Source organism: Zingiber officinale, chromosome 8B (genome assembly GCF_018446385.1).
Source record: "Zingiber officinale cultivar Zhangliang chromosome 8B, Zo_v1.1, whole genome shotgun sequence".
NCBI lineage: Eukaryota > Viridiplantae > Streptophyta > Magnoliopsida > Zingiberales > Zingiberaceae > Zingiber > Zingiber officinale.
Genome location: NC_056001.1, coordinates 31,552,955 through 31,575,101, shown reverse-complemented (window position 1 = coordinate 31,575,101; position 22,147 = coordinate 31,552,955). Strand labels below are relative to the sequence as shown.

At 40.2% G+C, this 22,147-nt stretch overlaps 1 protein-coding gene across 3 annotated transcripts; it reads left to right on the top strand.

Moving 5' to 3' along the window:
• The first annotated feature begins 11,257 nt into the window (after window positions 1–11,257).
• LOC122014567 (receptor-like serine/threonine-protein kinase SD1-8) lies at window positions 11,258–17,708 on the top strand. 3 transcript variants are annotated; one of them, XM_042570837.1, is made up of 8 exons: window positions 11,258–12,780; window positions 13,137–13,271; window positions 13,372–13,535; window positions 13,606–13,816; window positions 14,156–14,339; window positions 14,466–14,616; window positions 14,837–15,586; window positions 16,370–17,708. In XM_042570837.1, the coding sequence occupies exons 1-7, from the start codon at window positions 11,472–11,474 to the stop codon at window positions 15,131–15,133; spliced, it is 2,451 nt and encodes an 816-aa protein (XP_042426771.1). In that variant the 5' UTR covers window positions 11,258–11,471; the 3' UTR covers window positions 15,134–15,586; window positions 16,370–17,708. The 3 variants fall into 3 exon arrangements, with proteins under 3 accessions (XP_042426771.1, XP_042426770.1, XP_042426772.1); XM_042570836.1 differs by having other exon boundaries at window positions 14,102–14,339; XM_042570838.1 differs by lacking the exon at window positions 16,370–17,708 and having other exon boundaries at window positions 14,102–14,339; window positions 14,466–14,980.
• The last annotated feature ends 4,439 nt before the right edge of the window (window positions 17,709–22,147 follow it).

Here is a 22,147-nt window from a genome sequence, read left to right as displayed (position 1 = left end):
TATTTGAGCCACAAATTATGTCATCGACATATACTTGGGCTACAAATATGTTTTCACTATCTCTTCGTAGAAATAGTGTTGGGTCTATTTGTCCTCTTACAAAACCCTTCTCTAGTAAATATGTTGACAACCTTTCGTACCAAGCTCGTGGTGCTTGTTTAAGCCCATAGAGAGCTTTCTTGAGCTTGTATACGTTGTTTGGAGCTTCGGTACTCACAAACCCCGGTGGTTGTTCAACGTAGACCTCTTCTTTAATGAAACCATTTAAGAAGGTAGATTTAACATCCATTTGATAGAGCTTGAAACCTCTATGTGCAGCAAAAGCTAGCATCAAACGAATGGACTCTAATCGGGCCACGGGAGCATAAGTCTCATCATAATCGAGACCTTCGACTTGACTATAGCCCTTGGCTACAAGTCTTGCCTTGTTTCTTACAACTTCTCCTTTTTGATTTAACTTATTTTTGAAGACCCATTTAGTTCCAATAATGGTGGTCTTCTTAGGTCTAGGAACTAAGTCCCACACTTGGCTCCTTTCAAATTGACCTAATTCGTCTTGCATAGCTATGATCCAATCAGGATCATGCAATGCCTCATCAACTAATTTTGGTTCAATCTCTGAAATCAATGCGACTTCATTAGACTCATTTCTAAAGAATGACCTAGTCCTAACCCCTTGTTGGATATCTCCCACAATTTGATCTTGGGGATGACTAGTGGTTATCCTAGATTGTCTTGGTGTTGGTGGTGCCTCATGAATGGTCTCACTAGGCACAGGCAAGGACTCAATATCAGGCAAGGGATCAACCGGAGCCCTTTGTTGCCTTTGCTCATCGTCATCAGAGTCAACCTCGACTCTTTCTTCATTTTGATCATTCAAACTTAGATTTCTAAGTTCAAGTTGAATTTCTCCTACATCCCTTGATTGTTCATTTGATTGAGGGATTTCTTCAAAGGCTACATCAGAGGACTCTTCAATCAATTTAGTCCTATTGTTGTAGACTCGATAGCCTTTGCTGGTGAGCGAGTACCCGACCAGTATCCCTTCATCAGCCTTGGCCGAAAATTTTCCAAGATGGTCCTTGGTGTTCAAAATAAACACCTTACAACCAAACACCCTAAGATGTTTAATTGTAGGTGGTTTCCCAAACCAAAGTTCATGAGGAGTCTTTCCTAAAAACCTATGTATCAGGATTCGGTTTTGCACATAGCAAGCTGTATTCACAGCTTCAGCCCACAAGTAACTCGGTAGTGAGTACTCATTGAGCATGATTCGTGCAGCCTCTTGTAAGACTCGGTTCTTTCTCTCCACAACCCCATTTTGCTGTGGGGTCCTTGGAGTTGAGAACTCATGTCTATACCCTTTTGCTTGACAAAATTCTAAGAACCTATGGTTTTGAAATTCACCACCATGATCACTTCTAATGGTTTTAATTGTTGTTGATTTTCATTTTCAGTTCTTCTACAAAAAGAAATAAAAATATCTATGGTTTGATCCTTAGTTTTCAAAAAGAAGGTCCATGTATATCTAGTAAAATCATCAATAATTACTAAACAATATCTACTACCATTCAATGAAATGACATTATTACAATCAAACAAGTCCATATGTAATAAGTCTAAGGCAGTAGATGTACTCACAATGCTTTTACCTTTATGAGATGCTTTTGTTTGCTTACCCATTTGACATGCATCACATAGTTTGTTCTTTTGGTACTTGATGCTTGGCAAGCCTCGTACTAGTCCTTTGTTGGCCAACTTCCGAATGTTCTTCATGTTTACATGTGTCAACCTTCTATGCCAAAGCCAAGACTCTTCTTCTTTTGACATGAAACACTTAATCAAAGCATTAGTAGCACTTTTAAACGATACTTGATAAATATTATCAACCCTTGTGCCTACTAGTACCGTGTCAAGTGTGTCAATGTGTTTAACCAAACATTGACTTGAATGAAATTCAATTGTGTAACCCGTATCACACAATTGACTGACACTTAGGAGATTAAAAGTCATCCCCTTGACTAGAAGAACATTCTTGATGTGGAGACATTCGGATATATGAATGTCTCCAACCCCTATAACCTTAAGACTACCATTATTGCCAAAAGACACATTACCTCTATTTTTATTTTGTATGGTAGAGAATAGTGACTTGTCCCCTGTCATGTGCTTGGAGCATCCACTATCAACAAACCAAGTTGATAGACGCTCCCCCTCGACCAATGCCTACAAGACACGAAAGACGGATGTTTTAGGTACCCAAATTCTGGGACCTAATGCATCTACAATGAGAGACTTAGGCACCCATGCCTTGGTCACCTTCTTCCTAGTCTCATGAACCCTAGAAACATGTGTTCTATGAAATTGGGTTCTTGACACTAAAGAAATAAAACTAGACTCCTTAGGTTAGTATCCTAATCCAGCCTTGTTGTAAACCGCCCTTTGGGCATTTAGAATCATGTCTAAGGTCTTAGAGCTGGTTGAGAATTTCTCAAGCATTTTCTTGAGCTTCTCAATTTCACCCTTCAAGGTTTTGTTTTCATCCTCTAGGGCCTCTTGATAAAGGTCATCGACCTCATCTTCCCTAAGGGCCCTTAATTTCTCTATTTCATCTTTTAGCAGTTTAGTTTCTGTTTTTGATTTTTTAAGGGAAGTAGACAAATGTGCAATTGTTTTATAACACTTTTCTAAATGGGGAGATGTTACCTCTTCATCATCCGAAGATGATGAAGTCGCGGCTGAAGAGCTTGAGTCCTCACTCTCGGACTCGGACTCCTCTCTTGCCATGAGGGCTAACTGCGTGTACTCTTCTCCCTCTTCTCTTCCTCAGATGAACTTGAAGAAGACTCATCCCATGTAGCTTTTAGAGCCTTCTTCTTCTTGACTCTTTCCTCCTTCTTTTGGCTCGTTCCTCCTTCCTTTTTAATTTCGGACACTCGCTCCGATAGTGTCCCTTTTGCTGCACTCATAACATGTAACATTAGTTTTGTCAATATTTTGTTCACTAGGTTTACCTTTCCTTTGTATCTTCTGCTCCTTCTCATGATTCTTCTCACGAAGTTGGCCATCTCGCTTGATGATGATTCCCCTTCATCATCGGACTCGGAGGAGGATGAAGATGAAACAATTTCTTTCTCCTTCTTCTTTTCTCTCTTCCTTCTTCCCTCCTTGCTCTTTTCTTCTGCAACCAAAGCAATACCTTTCTCTTTTTGCCCTTTGTTAGCAAGTTCATGTAACTCCATTTCACAAAAAAATTCATCTAACTTAACAATGGAAAGATCCTTGGATACCTTGTAGGCATCCACCATAGATGACCACAAGGCATTCCTAGGAAAAGCTTTTAGAGCATACCTTACGAGGTCACGGTTTTCTACTCGTTCATCCACCGAATGGAGACCATTGATGATCTCCTTGAACCTTCCATGTATCTCACTTACAGTTTCATTTTCCTTCATGACAAGGTTCTGTAGTTGGTTTAGGAACAAATCCCTCTTGGCGATCCGAGAGTCTCGAGTCCCTTCTTGGAGCTCGATGAGCTTGTTCCATAGATCCTTCGCACTTGTGAAAGGACCAACCTTGACAAGTTGATCCTTGGCTATCCCACATTGCAAAGTGACAACCGCCTTGGCATCGGCTTGTCCCTTGCGAGTTTGCTCGATTGACCATCTCGATGAGTCAAGTTCCTTACCTTCTTCATCCTTTGGAGGTGAGAATCCCTCCTTGACGGAGAACCACATGGAGATATCGGTCTTGAGGTAATACTCCATGCGGCTTTTCCAGTATTGAAAATCTGCTCCATCGAAATAAGGTGGACGGTTGGTGCTGAGTCCCTCCTTCATGGCCATTGTTTAGCTCTTTGGGTTGTTAAGCCGTAATGAAGAGCACCAGGCTCTGATACCACTTGTTAGGATCTTAGATGGCTAGAGGGGGGGTGAATAGCTCCTTTAAAAACTTAAACGAAAACTTCTACAGAAAATTGTTAGCACAGTGGAATTAGACAACTAAAGGAAGAAAAACAAGCACACTAACACTAGGAGTTACGAGGTTCGGGGATAACTTGCCCCTACTCCTCGGCGTGTCCGTAAGGTGGACGACTCCTTGATCTTCGGTAGATCACACCCCGGATAAACTCCGGCTAGATCCTCCTTCTCGGTGGAGTAACCTCTCCACAAAGATCACAAGAGTAGATTTGAAAGTGAAGCACAATTACTTACAGAGTGTGGCTAAAGGATTGAACAGTTTAACTTACAGCCACGAAGCAGAAAAACAACGACAGGAGGAATCAGCCAAGAGCTCAACAAAAACGCACAGCCTCTTGCTTGAACGATAGAGAGAGTTTTTCCAGAGTGTTTTTGATCCTCTCCACTTCCTCCTTCTTATTTCTCTGCTTTCTTCACTGCGTTTGCCTGCATCGAATCACTGCAAACCAGTAGCGTATCACTGTCGCCAAACCAGGCGTCGCCAATCACGCTTCTTCCTCATCTGAATATCTGAGCTCACACCAATACCATCCTTGGTCTTCACTGGTGTCTCTGAACTCGAACCAATGAGGAAGAGTCAAGCTGATTGCAGCCAGTGAGCCAACTGAACAAGCCAGTGAACGTTGATGCTTCTTTTGCACAATCTGCAGCGATAACCAGTGGAAAAAAACATTTTGTTTTATTCCTTTGATAGTCATTGATTTGAATTAAAACATCACCATGGTACCTGCAACCTGTTACTCAAAAAGCTCACAAGCAGATGTTAGATCAGACGTATAACAAACGAATCAGAAATCAGCAGAAACTGACAGTGTGTGCAGACAGTGTGGTGGATCGGTCAGCGGACCGATCCACACCTTTGGATTGAACTCTGATCGGTCGTGAAGACCGATCAGGGTATGGCCTGATCGGTCGACAGACCGATCAGGGTTTAATGGGTGCGGTTCCTCGCACTCCTGAGATCGTCACCTGATCGGTCTGGAGACCGATCAGGATATGACCTGATCGGTCCGACAGACCGATCAGGGTTCATATGGATCGGTTCACGGACCGATCCACTTCCTTTTTCCTTCTCGCGACATCATCTCCTGATCGGTCTACAGACCGATCAGATTACACTCAGTAGGCTACTGAGTGTTTCCTGATCGGTCTACAGACCGATCAGATTACACTCAGTGTGCTTCTGAGTGTTTCCTGATCGGTCGCCAGACCGATCAGAAACCCTAGTTTCACCAGATCGGTCTGTGCACCGATCAGGAAAACAAAATCCCACTGGATCGGTCTGTTGACCGATCCAACGCCCATGTGATATTGGGATTGGTCTTGAGAACGAGCTACCGAGCCCTCTCTGACCTAGTCCGGAGAACGAGCTACCGAGCCCTCTCCGACTTCGTCCGGTCCAGAGAACGAGCTACCGAGCCCTCTCTGACCACTCCGTGCCAAGTCTCCATACTTGGACTTTTCCCATGCCAAGCTCCCTGCTTGGACTTTTCACCAGATGTCTGGTCAACCTTGACTCATCTGGATTTCCCTTACCTGGCTTCACTCACCAGGACTTTCCCTCCCAATGGATCAACCTCGATCAGTAGTCAGTCTGAGTTTGATTAATATCTGATACAAACTTAAATCAGTGTCAACATCAAAACAACAGCCAGGTCAGACTGTATCAACAACTAAGACTTCCAAGAAGTCTAAGAAAGTTACTAACAAGGTCACAAGGGAGGCTTTTCCTAGAGTTGACCTAGAAAATGTGACCAAGGCTTCTAAGAAGCCCAACAAGGTCACTAGGAAGGTATCTAGGGAAGTTATCCCTAGTGAGTACCTAGAGCATCCAAGGAGCACCAATAGGTGTTGGGTTCTTAGGAGCATCTTCTCTACCCCATAGATGGGTTAGAGAGTGTCAACTCCGATTAGAAGGGTGGTTAACCCAACTTTGAGGAAATTGACACTCAAGGAGCATTTTCAAGGTTTTTGTTAACCTTTGAAAATGAAATGAAATTTTTGTTTACTGCTTGAAAGAGTGAAATGTGCCTATTGGTGGAAAAATTGATTTTATCTTAAAATGGCACAAATTTGGGAAAACCTCAAGAAATACCAAGTTGGGACTTTGGTATTCTCTTGAAAATTTAAGGCAATCCGGGCCTTGATTTACGTAATCACTCTTGAGGAAAAATGGATTATGCCAACATTTGAGGAATGTTTTAAATTTTTAATTGACATAATTAATTCAAGAGATTAAAGAAATGTCAAGTTGGGTTTTGGCATTTTCTTAAGGAAATTGGGCAATTTAGGGTTTATGCCTTTTAAGTTAGCTAAGTTTAAGGACACTTAGATAGTTAATCTAGGTATATTTTATTTATGCTAAATCTTGCCATGATTGTTTGCCCATCATATGCCATGACATCATGTCTATTTTTGCATTCATGTTTTATTATGAAAATTCAAAAATACCATGTCATGACATTCATACATCATGTAGTTATAGGAATCTTTCTTTTGAAAGTATTTTATTTTGATGTATGCCATAACATTATCATGCATTAGTTTAATTCCTTGTAATTAAGGACAAATGGCATTTAACAACACTTATTAACAAGTGACATCCTAGGTGGATGTCTAATATCTCTAAAATGCCTAGATAGATATGCATGATCCCTAGATTAGGGCAAAACCAAAATCTACATCTCACAAAGACCTATAAGATGACTTGTATGTGTTTCAGTGCACATTAGATACAAGTGAGATGTTAGGATGATGAACAAAACTCAAGATGTTGATTTAGTGCATTCTTTTGAGTTTTAGGTTCATCAAAACACATAGTTATGTGTGTTTCCCATCATTGGGAAAGCTAATGTACAAGTCATGTGCATTAAGCCCAAGGAATGTGATGGGATATTGGTTTTGAAAATTATTTTAAAAGACTTTTGGAAAACCTTGGTGAAGACTATCTTTTGATAGTAATCACCATTGAATAGTTAGACACAAACTTGAAGAAAACGCTAAAGTTTTAGCAAGTTTTCAAGATCGTGTCAATCTTTGAAGATATGATATATTTTCATAGAAAACTATTTTTCCATGATAAAGTATGCCCTAAATAATGTCTACACGAAATTTCATGATTTTTGGATTTTTGTAGAATTTTCTAGGGGTTTCTGAAGTTGGCTGAAGTTGAAATTCAGCAACTATCAGAGCTCCGATCGATCCATGGATCGATTGGAGTGTCTGAATCGATCAGTGGATCGATTCAGAAGGCAATTCTAGCGAGCAAAAGCTCGCTGGATCGATCAGCCGATCGATCCAAGAAGACTGAATCGATCGGTGGATCGATTCAGCAGGGTTCAATCGATTGGAACCCAACTCCAATCGATCGAAGATGCTGATTTTGACTGGGAAAGCTTATTTTCAGCATATTGAACCCATTTTAGTCTAGGTAACCATTCCTAACCCCTAAAAATACATTTGTATACATAAAAAGAGTGTTTTCGTGTGAAAAACAAGGATGGATTGGTTAAGGAAGACTAAGTTGAAGTTTAGGTTGAGGTTTGTTTCAAATTTTGAATATTTGAACCTCAAAACTTCTAAAATTGGGTTTCCTAAAGTTTTGGGGATTCCAAGTCATTGTTGGTGCAATGACAGAAGTTACCACCATATCTTTAGGGGGAGGGACTCTTTAAAGACATGAAAATTATTTTTCATGAACCTAGGAAGGTGGTCAACCTTCCGTTAAGAACATGCTCAAGGTTGAGCGTTTGAACTTTAATGGGGAGTGGATATCCTCATTGTTCAAGTGGCTTCAAGTGGATAATGCTCAAGGATGGGCATTTGCCTACATTGGGGGAGAATGTAGGGTTAAGGTTAATGAAGGGTATGAGATCTTCATTATCGTGTTGGTCACAACGAGTGAAGTTGTGAACAACGATGAGCAACTCTTCAGGGGGAGAGTTTTCAACAATGGGGCATTTGTTGAAGAGTGCCCAAAATTGAGGCACGGGTTGATGTGTGCTCAAAGATGGTTTGATGTGTGCCAATAGGGGAAGAATGAAAGGGAGTAAGTTAGGCTTTCATTACCTAGAGGGAGTTTGCCCTCTTAGGGGGAGAATGAAGGGCTTAACTTATGTATTCGTTACCTAGTGGCATGAAGAAGGTTTAGGCTATGGGATTAGCCTAACTTACATGTGGTATTGTAAGTGATAGTGTTGGTATTGTCAAACATCAAAAAGGGGGAGATTGTTGGTGCAATATCCCTTAGGTCAAGGTTGACCTGGTTGACCAAGCTTGAGTCTTGGTTTGAGTTTCGATGTTTGACAATGCAAGGTTGATTGAAGAAGAGTCAAGTAGGTCAAGGATGACCGGATACTTGACTGGGAAGACCTAGTGAGTGAAGCTAGGCAATTGGGAAAGTCCTGGTGAGTGAAGCCAGGCAAGAGAAATCCAAATGGGTCAAGGTTGACCAGACATTTGGTGAGAGTCCAAGTAGGTCAAAGGGATTGACCGGATACTTGGCACGAGAAAGAAAAGTCCAAGTAGGTCAGAGGGACTGACCGGATACTTGGCAAGAAGAGAAAAGTCCAAGTGGGTCAAAGGGATTGACCAGACACTTGGTGAGAGAGTCCTAGCTGGTCAAGGGTGACCGGATACTAGGTTTTATGTACCAACAAGTCATGGTTGACTAGATGTTGGTTTAGGGGGCTTTAGACTTGGTTTTGGACAAAAACCAAGGTTTGGATTGATCCGTGGATTGATCCAGTAGGTTTGGATTGATCCGTGGATTGATCCAGCAGGTTTGGATTGATCCGTGGATCGATCCAGCAGATTTGAATCGAGTCCCCGCGAACAGAACCCCTCCGGATCGATCCGTGGATCGATCCAGAGGTCCCAATCGATCAGTGGATCGATTGGGACGCTGCTGCTTCGCGCGATAAGCGCTGGATCGATCCAGACATTTTTCCAGAGCACAGAGGCGCTCTGGATCGATCCGTGGATCGATCCAAAGCCTCCCCGATCGATTGGGAGCAATCCAATCGATTGGGATTCGACCGTTGGCGTCGTTTATAGCTGTTGGCGTGCGATTCCTTCAGTAGAACTTCACCGATTCACTCCAGCTCTCTCGCCAACTCCTCCACAGCGCTCTCAAAGATCAGATCGCCAGTTCTTGAAGGATCTTGGAAGCTTTCCAAGTCAAGAGGCGGATCAAAGGCAACAAGAGAAGCTAGGGTTAGGGTTTTCTGTACTCATTGTAAGCTTTGTGCTTGTATTTTGTTTCCCTTTCCTTTCTTCTTGTACTGAGAGTCTTGTAGGGCTTCTCCGCCCTCGGTAGTTACCGAAAAGGAGGGTTTTCATAGTGGAGGGTGCGTGCGTGGTGTGGATCCTTGGACTAGTCACCTCTTGTGAGGTGGATACCAAGTAAACCAACCGTGTTAGCGTTGTGTGATTTGTTTCTGGATTTTCCGCTGCACATCTTAGAAGAAACAAGCAACGCCGAGCAACGAGCGAGCGACGAGCTATTCACCCCCCCTCTAGCTACTTTTGGTCCTAACATTATTTAGATTTTTAAATTTTGTTTAAAGGTGCATATCATTTTATTATTTACATCCTCCTCTTATTATTTTGGCAATTTATAAAAAAACTATTTAGATTTTTGAATTTTATGAAAAGACGTATATTATTTTGTTATTTATATTTTGTTTTATAGTGCCTTGGTATTAATTTTTTTTATTTTCTTTGTCATTTTTCTTTTTTTTTATTTAAGTCTATCAGTGTGTTTTGATCATTCATTATTTATTTTAATTTTTTTGAAAATGTTAAAATGTAGTGAGTTTTGATCATTTATTATTTATTTTAATTTTTCGGGGATGCTAAAATGTAATAAGAAAGAATCGTAAGGTAGAAAATTTTAATGATTTTTTTTATTATATTTTAATATTTTTGAAAAATTAAAATAAATAATGGATAGTTATTATTTCAAAAATTTTTATTTCAATTTATGAATTTTTGAAACTGTGCTATCTATATTATTATAGTAAATTGTTTTTCCCACCCTCATCTGACAGCACCCCTCTCCCCCCTCCTCTCTCTCTCCTTGCTAAATGACACTTCTGCCATTCTTTTTTTTTTTTTTTTTTTTTTTCATTTTTACTTAAGTTTTATTTAGTTTTTTAATTAATTTTATTTATTATTTTTATCAATACTTATATATTTTTTAAATTTTATTTAGTTTTTATTTTTTAATCAGTTTTATTTATTATTTTTTATCATATTTTTTTAATTTTTTTTAATTTTATTTTTAAAATCAATTTAGTTTATTTTTTCCATTTTATTTATTTATTATTTATTTTTATTTTTTTAATCAATTTTATTTATTATTTTTTATGAAAATTTTTTATTTTATATAATGTCAGAATCTCTCCATTCCTTTAAATTACTTTCCTAATTCGACATTTAAATTACCCTTATCCAAATCTTGACACATGGCAAAATCTTCTCTCTCTTTAAACTATCCCTCCTTTCTAACTCTTTAACACATGTCAAAACCTCTCACTCTTTTTAAATTACTCATCCTCCAAGCATTGACACTTGTCAAAACATCCCTCTCTTTAAATTACCCATTTTCAACGCTTAACATATGTCAAAACCTCTCATCCCTTTAAATTATCGATTCTCCCATCCTTGACACATGTCAAATACCACTCTCCCTTTAAATTATCCTTTCAACCCTTGACAGATGTCAAAATCTCTCCTCTCTTTAAATTATTCTCCTTCCCATTTTTGACACATGTTAAAATCTTTCATCCTTTTAAATTACCCTAATTTCAACCCTTGACACATGTCAAAATTTCTCATTTCTTTAAATTATCCTCCTCTAACTTTTAACATATGTCAAAATTTTTCACTTGTATTTTTATTAATTTTAAATATTTAATTTTTATTTTGATCCATATTTTTTTACTTTTTAAATTTTTACAAATAATAACTCCTAATTTTTCACTAATAAAAATTTTTACAATAAAATATTACAAACATAACAAAAACGTAAAAAAATATTTGAACAGGAAAAAAAGTTAAAATGATTAAAAAAATAAAATCAATAGATAAAAGGGAAAAAAAACGTGGGCAATTGATTAAGAAAAGGATATAAGGGTCCAAAAAAAAAAAAAAAGAAATTTAGTGGGCCCGGGAGGTGAGGGTGTAGGGAGAGGGGAAAAGCAGCTCTCATTATTATAAGTTGGAGTAGTTGTGGACCTAGTTGTTATAAAATTATAACACTATTCGTCCTCTCAGAGTCTCAGTGGCAGTGCGCTAGTTTATTTGCCTCCCCGTTAGAACAGGTTGACGGAACGCCGGGGGCAAGCAACTTGCCACATGAGTCCATCCCGCTTTTTTCGACTTTGCTATCGACCCAGTCAACCATGTCGCTGTCTCTCGACTCTCTACAATGGCGTCCTTCTCCTCCTGTCTTCAACCGCATCTCACCGCACAAACCAGTAACCCAACATGCCCCCCACCACCGTTCTTCAGCTTCTCCTCTTCTTCTTCTTCTTCTTCTTCTTCTTGTCTTCCCAAGTCCACACGGTAGCTGCTGCAGGGAACACTCTCCACCCCGGCGACACCATCGGCATCAACCGGACCATCGTCTCTTCCGCCGGAACGTTCGCCCTAGGGTTCTTCATCCCCCGCCACTCTCCCTCGACCTCCTTCTACCTTGCTATTTGGTACAACGACACTGGAGACGACGCGGCGGTGTGGGTGGCCAACAGAGACAGCCCCGTCGCTGACTCCGCTGCGGTTCTGGCCTTGCAGCTCGATGGGAACCTTGTGCTATCCGACAGCGACGGCAGCAAGATTTGGTCTTCCAATACCTCGTCGACTTCGAATGGCACCGAGGCCGTACTCTTGGATTCTGGCAACCTCGTCTTGCGATCGGGTGACGCCGATACCACTATTTGGGAAAGCTTCGATCATCCCACCGATACCCTGCTTCCCAACATGAGGATCGTTTCCTATTTCGGGATCGGCGTCGCCACGAGGATCGTGTCGTGGAAAACATCGAGCGACCCAGCCACAGGAACTTTTAGCTTGGGCATTGATCCGAGAACTTTCATGCAAGCTTTCATATGGCGCGGATCGGAGCCTTACTGGAGAAGCAATGCGTGGAATGGGTCAGTTACTTTCACGGAGAACGAGGACAACGAATCCATATCCAGTTTCTACATTACGTCGCTCTCCGGCGGCAAGCAGAATATGTCCTGGTCGTACATGGTAACGCAGGGTTTTCCAGCGACGAGATTAGTGATTGAGGAAACAGGGTTCCTCAGGCTGTTAACTTGGCAAGCGGCCAGCAAGAGCTGGGTTACTCGAGCATCATATCCGAACATGGAATTTGGGGCTTGTGTTCTGTACAACCAGTGCGGTCCAAATGGCATGTGCGTTGGCAGGAACGCCACACTCTCGTGCAAATGCTTCGCTGAGTTTTCACCAAACAACTCCACAGAGTGGGCTGCTGGCAATTACTCAGGTGGTTGTGTGAAAAAGACTAGATGGGATTGCAGCAAGGGAGGATTCTACAAGGTTTATAGCAAGATGAAGTTGCCTGATGGCATGCTACTACTAAGAGATGCTGGTGCAAGTGAGTGTGAAGCCAATTGTTCGGCTACCTGCAATTGCACAGCCTACTCTTTTGACAGCACGAGGAGCATTGAGAGCACAACTAGATGTCTGGTTTGGCTTGGAGATATGATTGATCTCGTGCAAAATTCGTCTGGAATGGATGAACTTCATGTGCGTGTCTCTGCGGCTGATCTTGGTACAGTTCTTATTCTTCTACATATGGAGTAGATACGATTGCATTGAATAATTAACACTATACATTTATTTTTTCTTTTGCTTAAGAAAGTAAAACTATAGATTTCTTACCATGTAGGATATTGTTGGTTGTTTATACTTGGTCTAGTTACATGAGTGTAAAATTATGATTGCGCACACTTTTGAAATAGCAGTTATCTAAAAAAAAATGTGATTTTGATTACTTGCTTATTAATGCAAACATCGATACTGCTTGCTTATTTTGATACACTGCAATGTTGTATTATTATGGTTGTACATTGGTATATAAGGATCCGTTGAGAATAAATTGACTAAAAATTGCTCTGTCTCATGCAGATAATAATTCTCAATGTGATGGACATTCACATAAGAGAAAACGTTTACTTGTTATTATGCTTACGGTAGGCACTGCTGCAATGCTTCTCTCTGGAACAACATGCTATTTTATGTGGGCGAGGCACATGCGATTGGGTGAGGTTCTAATAGTCATGCTATATTGCTATATTTTGTAGAACTACGAACTACACAAAATCAATCATCACTAGGAATAAGGTTGTCTACTTGAATGCAGGAAAAACAAGAAGATTGCTCGAGTTAAGAATTCCTGATACTATTGGATCTGATAAGGGAGCCATTAATGTCCCCCTGGTTGATTTTTTCAGTATTCGCAAGGCAACAGATGACTTTGCGGTTACAAACAAACTCGGTGAAGGTGGTTTTGGTTCTGTCTACAAGGTAAGAAGAAACAAGTTCTCATTTGTTAAGCTTTATGGGATTTTATTTGACACAAAACTATCTATTTCAGGGAAGACTAGAAGATGGCCAGTTTATAGCTGTAAAAAGGCTCTCTGAGAACTCAAAACAAGGCTTTGAGGAGTTGAACAATGAAGTTAAGCTAATTGTCAGACTTCAACATACTAATCTTGTCAGGCTTTTAGGTTGGTGCATTCATGAAAATGAGAAAATGCTCATCTATGAATATATGCCCAACAAAAGTTTGGATAAATACTTATTCGGTTAGTCATCTTACTATATTTCTTATTCATTTGATTCAATTCATGAATTCCATTTATCTTAAATCTGATCTTGAGTAAAAAAAAAAAAGGGCAGCCCGGTGCACGAAGCTCCCATTATGCGGAGTCTCGGGGAAGGATCCATTGTACACAACCTTACCCTGCTTTTTGCAAGAGGCTGTTTCCAGAATTTGAACCCGTGACCTTTTGGTCACAAAGCAACAACTTTACCGTTGCACCAGGATTTAAATCTAATCTTGAGTAATTAAGCTATATATATATTTTTAGATTCAAACCATTCAACGCAATTAGACTGGCATAAGAGATTCTGTATAATACAAGGCATTGCTCAAGGACTTCTTTATCTCCATCGCTATTCAAGACTACGCATCATTCATAGAGATTTGAAGACAAGCAACATCCTACTGGATGAAAATATGATTCCCAAAATTTCAGATTTTGGTTTGGCAAGGATATTCGGAGAAAGTCATATGGAACAAAACACAAGGAGAGTAGTAGGCACATTGTAAGTATTATCTTTTAATCTTTTATCAAACTTAATTGACCTTTTTTTTTTTTTGCGTAACACACTACAATAACAAAAAGGCATTGTATGGTTTGTGTTTTTCTTGATAACTTTGTTACATAACAGTGGTTACATGGCACCAGAATATGGCTTGCATGGTCGTTTTTCTGAAAAATCTGATGTATATAGCTTTGGGGTGATTCTCCTTGAGATCATTTCTGGTAAAAGAAACTCCGGCTCATACTCGATTAACGATTCATTCAGTCTTCTTGGATATGTAAGTAGATCATTCTACCTGTGCATATTCTTTTAACCAGATTGAAACGATTGATCAGATGATTAAAGACCGTTCCAAATATACTTGCAAATCACTTGTTATTCGTATCTTCATTATATGCCCTAGTACGAAGACATGGTTTCCCAATCATTTTTAATGAGTAAAGACATGTTTACAAGAAATGTAGAAAAATCTTTATTCCGGCTTTGACATCTCATAGGCATGGTATCTTTGGGTGGAAGGAAGAAGTTGCGAACTGGTAGATCCCCAATTGATTGATTCATTCCCAGTTTCTGAAGTGGAGAAATGCGTTCAACTTGGTCTGTTATGTGTTCAAGATAGGTCCACCGACCGACCAACAATGGATGCTATCGCCATCATGCTGGTGAACAGGAACCCAGTTTTACCATCGCCTCAGCAACCTGCCCATGCCTCCACAATGGATTCACCAACACTGGTGCCAATCCCATATTCCTGGGCACCAGAATTGACCATGAGTACCATTGAAGGGAGATGAATTTTCTTCTTCAATCCCTATAGTATTAGTTTGAAGGAATTACATTCGATTTAATAGTTTCATAGAGTTGTTTATGAAGTTATATAGGTGCAGTTCTCTGTCCTTTACTAATGTTTTCTCTACCTCTAAACTACAATGCTTGTAGAGTTTAGTGTAAAGATCAAAGGGAATACTATCATATGATTTTCTTTGTAGATTCATGTTGTGGCTGTGCTTAAAGAAATTTACTATTGTGCTTTTCTATTGTTGATTCTGAATTGTTATGCATCTGGAGGCGGCATTGTGTTTGCCCAGTTGTGGTGGTTTGTTATCCAGATGAAGGTGGTGCAGCTGGAGGCCACATTGCGAAGGGCAGCAGTCATGTGGCAGCCAGGAGATCTTCAGATTAAGACACCGAGCTGCATCCAGTATCAGAAGAAGACGAGTACCATGATGCCTCCAATCAGCATAAAGGTCATTGCTTTCTCTGCCAAATTATTTTACCCTCAATCTTTTCAGTTCCTATAGCTGTTATGGACTTGGCAAATTGATCAGAACACTTTTTCTCTGCATGATTTATCTTTGAAGTTCAATTTAAAAGGATTGGTACAAACTAGGCTAAAGCAGGATTTTTGTTCTATATCCATTTGACGGATATCATAATACTAGATGATTGACGTGTGGTTTGGAACCTATATATTAGTTTTTTTGTAAAATTGTTTCAAAGTAAGAGAGTTGGAAGTACTGGAGTTTCACAATACTACTTATAGATGATACTAAGCCTTCATAAGGTACTCTATTATTGCCTGTAACTTTGCTGTGCTACAGCAATCAAACTGTGTGCCTTCTGTTTTTAGAGAAAACAGAGAATCCAGTAAGGCGGCCTCTCTTATCTGCTTGTTGCATCAGCTACTCAAATGAAACACAGAATGATTGTTAGAATATTGACCATTATAATTCACTCATTATTATCTCTAACATGCATGTGTTTCTCATCACATGAGTAATAGAATTACCACAAGAAGCCTTTTCTACTGACTATGCAAGTTGATATTGTTACTTTAAATATTATTTTCTTTGTTCTCTTAACCCCGGAGCTTTATTGTTCGTTACTATGAGATCATATTCTCTCTTAGTGTATCAAACTTTATTTGTTCTCTTTACCTTTGTTTTCTATTTTTTTTGTTTTCTATTTCAAGAGCAAACAATTGAACTCTAATCTATCTCTGTTAAGCAGTTCTTTTTTCGTCTTTGTAGAGAGGGATATATAAAGTCTCAAACAACACATTTCAAACGCGTACTTTATCATCAAACCTTCAAAGATCTCAGCAACTCCTCCAATGCTAAAGCTTCTCCGAGTTTGATTATTCAATGGTGTTTCATTCTTCTATTCTATGTAACATGCTCGAGGAGTCGGAGAAGGCACAAAATTCTATGCAATTTCCAAAGCAGAGGAAACATGGCTCGGCGCTGGAGATACGGGAAGACTTCACTCACCTTTCCTACTCCGGCCAACTTTGCCTTGAAGGCTTGAACCATCCTCTAGGTTGACGGAGATTCCAAAGGCTATGCCTTTCGTTTCTACATTCGGCTACTTGTTGCTGGCTTGCGACGTTCCTTCGGCATCGGTAATAGCGTCATCAAATCCCTCTTGTTCTTCCGCTTCTCCGCGCTGAACGGAGTCCGGGTCGGGCTGGAGTGTGCCATCTGCCTCGCCAAGTTCACCGACACGGAATTGCTTTCGCAACAACTGCTTCGCCTTCTGCCTAAGTGCCGACCCACCTTTCACCTCGGCAAGTTCATGGAACTCGATCTCAGCCGCAATCGGCTCAGTGGTGATCCCGTCGTCGATTGGGCATCTTGTGCTGCTCAATTCACTCGATCTGTCCATTAACAAGCTCTCTGACTCAATCCCGACGGCGATGGGCAGCCTCAAAGTTCTCTTTCCTGAATCTCTCCTCCAATGGCTTCATTGGCGAAATCCCTGCGGTGCTACAAAGTGGGGTGTATGACCGCAGCTTCCTCGCGAACCTCCGGCTCTGCCGCGCCATTGGCGGCGTCTTTTTCAACATGCATCGTGGCTGCAACGGTTCCGGTAGACTTGCCCACGGCTTCCGTATCCTCGTCTTTACCCCGGGCATGACCATTTTACTGACGGCGATGGCCTTCGCGACCTTCGTCTATAGGGACCAACAGAAGAAGCTTAGAAGATCTGTCGGAGGCTATGACGACAATCTCTCGTTGGAAGCTGACTTTGTTCCAGACAGATCTCACCGAATCCAACATCCTCTGCGGCATGGAGGAGAACGCGATCAGTAGTGGAGGCGCTGGTTGCTTCTACAATGCCGCCTTGGGTAACCGCACCGGACAGAAGGCCCCATGGCTAAGCCGTAGGGGCTGCCTTGCCCGTGCTTGCTTATGTGACGACGGCACGGCTCGCTTGGGATAGCTTCTACGGAAGGAACTCCGGGCGGGCGATGTTCGAATTAAAGATTCGTAGGAAGATAATTAGTAAATACAGAGGAGCCGAAAATAATTTTTAAACTAAACATTAATCACCTTCTATTTTATGAAAAATAAAAATTTTATCCTAGTCCATATCTTTCTAAATAATTTTTTTTTCCAAATTAAAGTAAAAAAACTTACTACCTTTAAGATTTCGGGTACTACGATCACAGTATGAGACTTTCTCAGCTGGAATCTATTTATCACTTCCTCAATTGGATCTTCAAGATCTTGCGTTATTAGACACTGGAATAACTCCGTGACTTGTCTATGTAGATCTTCGATGAGATTGTAGTATATGTTTCTATCCTAGTGCAAGACTTCCTCAGTCGGAATCTGTCTTTCACGACCACGATGATTATCCATGGATCTAAGGCTCTAATACCAACTGACACGGGGGAAGGAACTCATGGTGCGATGTTCGAATTAGAGATTTACAAAGAAAGACATGGGAAAATAATTCGTAAACAGAGAGGAGTAGCCTCTAAGTTTAAACGAAAATAATTTTTGATTCAAATCAAAGCCAAACTAAACATTAACCACATTCTTTTTACAAAAGTCCTAACTCTTATTTATATAACCTAACAAATAAGAAAAAATCACAACATAAAAACAAAAAGTAAAAAATAACTTATCCTAAAAAAAAAAAAATCTAAATTAATTTTTTAAAAGGGAAATAAATCCTAAAAAAAAGACAAAATCTATATTAATTTTTAGAAAAGGAAACTAATTCTAAAAATTTGAAACAAATAAAGGAAAGGTCAAAACCAAATCTAGAGTTTTGACAATCTAGTTAGTTGATTCCATCTCGTCTGGACTCCGAATAGAATGCAACCACATAAGGAGGCCATGGGCAAGTCATCTTCTTTGTTGGTACTCTCGATCGTTCTTCTTCAAGGCCCAAATGGGAGGTTGATAGCGTTGTTTTCTTCTCGTCACAGCTCGAAGGGGAACACAGTCTCATTGGATGATATGAGATGATTATATCCTTGGATGCTCCTACATCAGGTTCTCTTCTCTCTCTTTTTATAAAAAAAAACCACGGGGTGGATGTGGAACCGATCGTGGCCGTGGTGGCTACGACGGACATGGGCTAGGATGGCCCCACGGTTGTGGGGTACCCAACCCCTCTTTCTCCCTTCACTCTCCCAAGTTTCTCTTCTCTTCGACAATACAGCGACAAGGGTTGTCTTCAGTCTCAACACTCCATGAGGACCAGAAGCAGACCCTCTCCTTGCTCTCCTTCATCAACATCGGGGAGCACAACAACTTCATCCCCATGGGCGAGTACCTCACCAAGCATGTCCACGTGCAGATGTTGTTCGATATCATTATCTTTCAAAGGATGTGCACCACAGGACCACTGCCTCCGTCATTTTCTCCGTCGCCTTTGTCGACAACCGCCAGATCATGTTACCCTCATAGGACCACTACTGGATGGGGGATTACTAGTTTGCCTTTTTTTTCTGCTTCCCAGTTACCGTCGCTCGTCATTGAGATCCTCATCCAGATCTCTCACCTCTTTCTTACAACGCGGAGGTCAAGGCGCCTACAGCTCATCGGCTCTCCTATGAGAATAGATGCAGAGGTTAAGGCGCTTGTCACAGAGATACTTTTCCAAATCTTCTAGTAGTTCACAGTCATCAATGCCATCATGTATTACGAGCTAGTATTCTTCCCAACCATGGGGTTCCACAATGACGCCTCCTTGTTGTTCACTGTCATCACTGAGATTGTCAACGTCTCTTCCACCATCGTCTTGGTGGAGATGAGGATGGTTGGGTTCTCCTTCGCGAACTCTCATCGATTACAATGGCAGACACTTCACATTGGTCCTCTTATTGTTGGGGTTTTCTAGTCCCTTCTTCTCGGACCAGTCTCCATCTTGACGTCAAGAACTCTCTTCTTGTTTTTCAACAAGCAACAACAACTTGGCATTGCCAGAGCCACTATGTCGAGGACGACCTTGTGCAGGCTTTGCTCGATTTCCTTGATGGCGTTGTGCCACTCCTGGATCTATGTGATGTTCATCATTTGCCAGTGACCTTACTCCTAGATCGCCTTTTGCAAGAACGTCTCGCTGGCGCAAGAGGAGATGAGGTTCTTTATTGCCTCCTTGTTGAGCTGCTACCTCGTCAAGGTGATGGACCATCTCCCCACTGTTGAATTCGTTGATTCGTGCACAATTAGACGGAAGCAATATTCTAAACCCTGTTGATTTGACAGAATGCCAAGAGATAGACAACCAAAGTCGACGTTTGAGAAGAAATGGCGCGACCGTAAATTCTTATTAATCCAAAAAATTCCTTTACATCAACCCAAAAAATTGTTTATACAGACTTGGAACCCTAAGACACAAAGAAATCATGATAGAAAGGAAAAATTCTAAACATTCTAAAAATCCAAAATATCTTAAACAGATTTAAAATCTAAAAATATAAAAGATAAAAATTATCAAAAATACCCTAAATACCAAACTCGATAAAAATAATTAAAAGATAAAAATTGTTCGTTTGTTTCGCATCATTCTCCCCATGATGGAGAAAATTCGCCTTCGAATTGTTGGTCATATCATCATTAGAAGTATTGTTGACGTGTTGTGGTCATCTTGGTGTGATGCAATGGAAAGCTATTAAATCTGTTGAGTCACACATGAATATCGGAAGCAATTTTCTAAATCCTGTTGATTCGTGCACGAATACCAAGAAATAGAAAAGCAAAACTCGTACTTCTGACAGAGATAGCGATTGACTCCACAAGATCAACCTAGCTTTGATATCAGCTACAAGTAGTGGATAACTATCGGTTCCGTTGATTCGCGTACGAATACTAGAAGCGATTTTCTAAACCTTATTGATTTCACAAAATGCCAAGAGATTGGCAACCAAACTCGACGTTTGGGAAGAAATAGTGCAGTCGTAAATTCTTATTAATAAAAAAACCTTCCAACCCTAAAACAACTGAAAATACCCTCAAACCCAACTAGATAAAAATATTAAAATTATTCTTTTGTTCTTGCATTATTCTCCCTCTAGCAAAGAAAATTTGCCCTCGAATTGCTAGTCATTTCATCATTAGAAGCGTTGTCGTTGGAACTTTCTTGGTGTGATGCAACGGAAAACTATTGAATCCCTTGATTTGTGCACAAATACAGGAAGTGATCTTCTAAACCTTGTTGATTCGTGCATGAATACTAGGAAATAAAAAAAAGCAAAACTCGTCATTCCTGAAGAAGGTGATGACGACTGACTCCACAAGATCAACCTCACTCTAATATGAACTGGCGAAGTGGATAACTATCGATTCCGTTGATTTGTGCATGAATACCGGAAGCGATCTTCTAAACCCTATTGATTCGGTAGAATGCCACAATCAAACTCGACGTTTGGAAAGAAATGACACGACGATAAATTCTTATTAATCAAAATCTTCTTATATCAACCCTAAACTATTCTTTATATAGACTCCAAACTCTAAGACACAAATAAAAGAAGAAATTCTGACAGAAAGGAAAAATTCTCACCATACTAAAAATTTAAAATACCCTAAACATAATCAAAATATAAAAGCTAGAAATTATTAAAATACCCTAAATACCAAACTCAACAAAAATAATAAAAATACAAATTACTCTTCTTTTCTTGCACCATTCTCTCCATGATGGAGTATTTGTGTTCGAATTGCTAGTCATATCATCATCAAAAGCGTTGTCGACACGTTGTGGTTGTCTTGGTGTGATGCAATAGAAAACTATTGAATCTTTTGATTCGCGCATGAATACGAGAAGCAATCTTCTAAACCCTATTGATTTGCGCACGAATACCACGAAATAGAAAAGCAAAACTCGTTGTTCGAGAAGGAGACGACGATTGACTCCACAAGATCAACCTAGCTCTGATATCAATTGATGCAGTGGATAACTATTAGTTCTGTTGATTCACGCACAAATACTAGAAGTGATCTTCTAAACCCTGTTGATTCCGCAAAATGCTAAGAGATAGATAACTAAACTCGACGTTTGGGAAGAAAAGACACAACCACAAATTTTTTTAATAAAAAAACTTCTTTTACATCAGCTTAAACAACTGTTTATATAAACTTCAAACCCTAAGACATGCCCCCAGGGTGTAGCGCAGATGGTGGGCGCATGGTATCTCTGGCGTAATAGCCAGGGGTCGATTATCAGGAACTGACGACCTGTGGTTTACCCCGCCATGCGCCTATGGCCTGTGTACCTGCATGAACCTCCCTCCATATCCGTGGGGCCGGTACTAGGGGGGCCGCTAAGGTAGCGGATCTACCTTTTTCAAACCCTAAGACATAAAAAGAATAAAAAATCTAATAGAAAGAAAAATTCAAAAACATAGAGGATAGATTTTTTTTAAAAAAATATCCTAAATATCAAACTCGATAAAAATAATAAGGTGACGTTTGGTTCTCTCCTAGGAATCGGAATGAGAATGAGTATCATAGTATAGTGGAATGGGAATGAGTATGAGCTTGGATATCATTCTTAAAACTAATATTTGG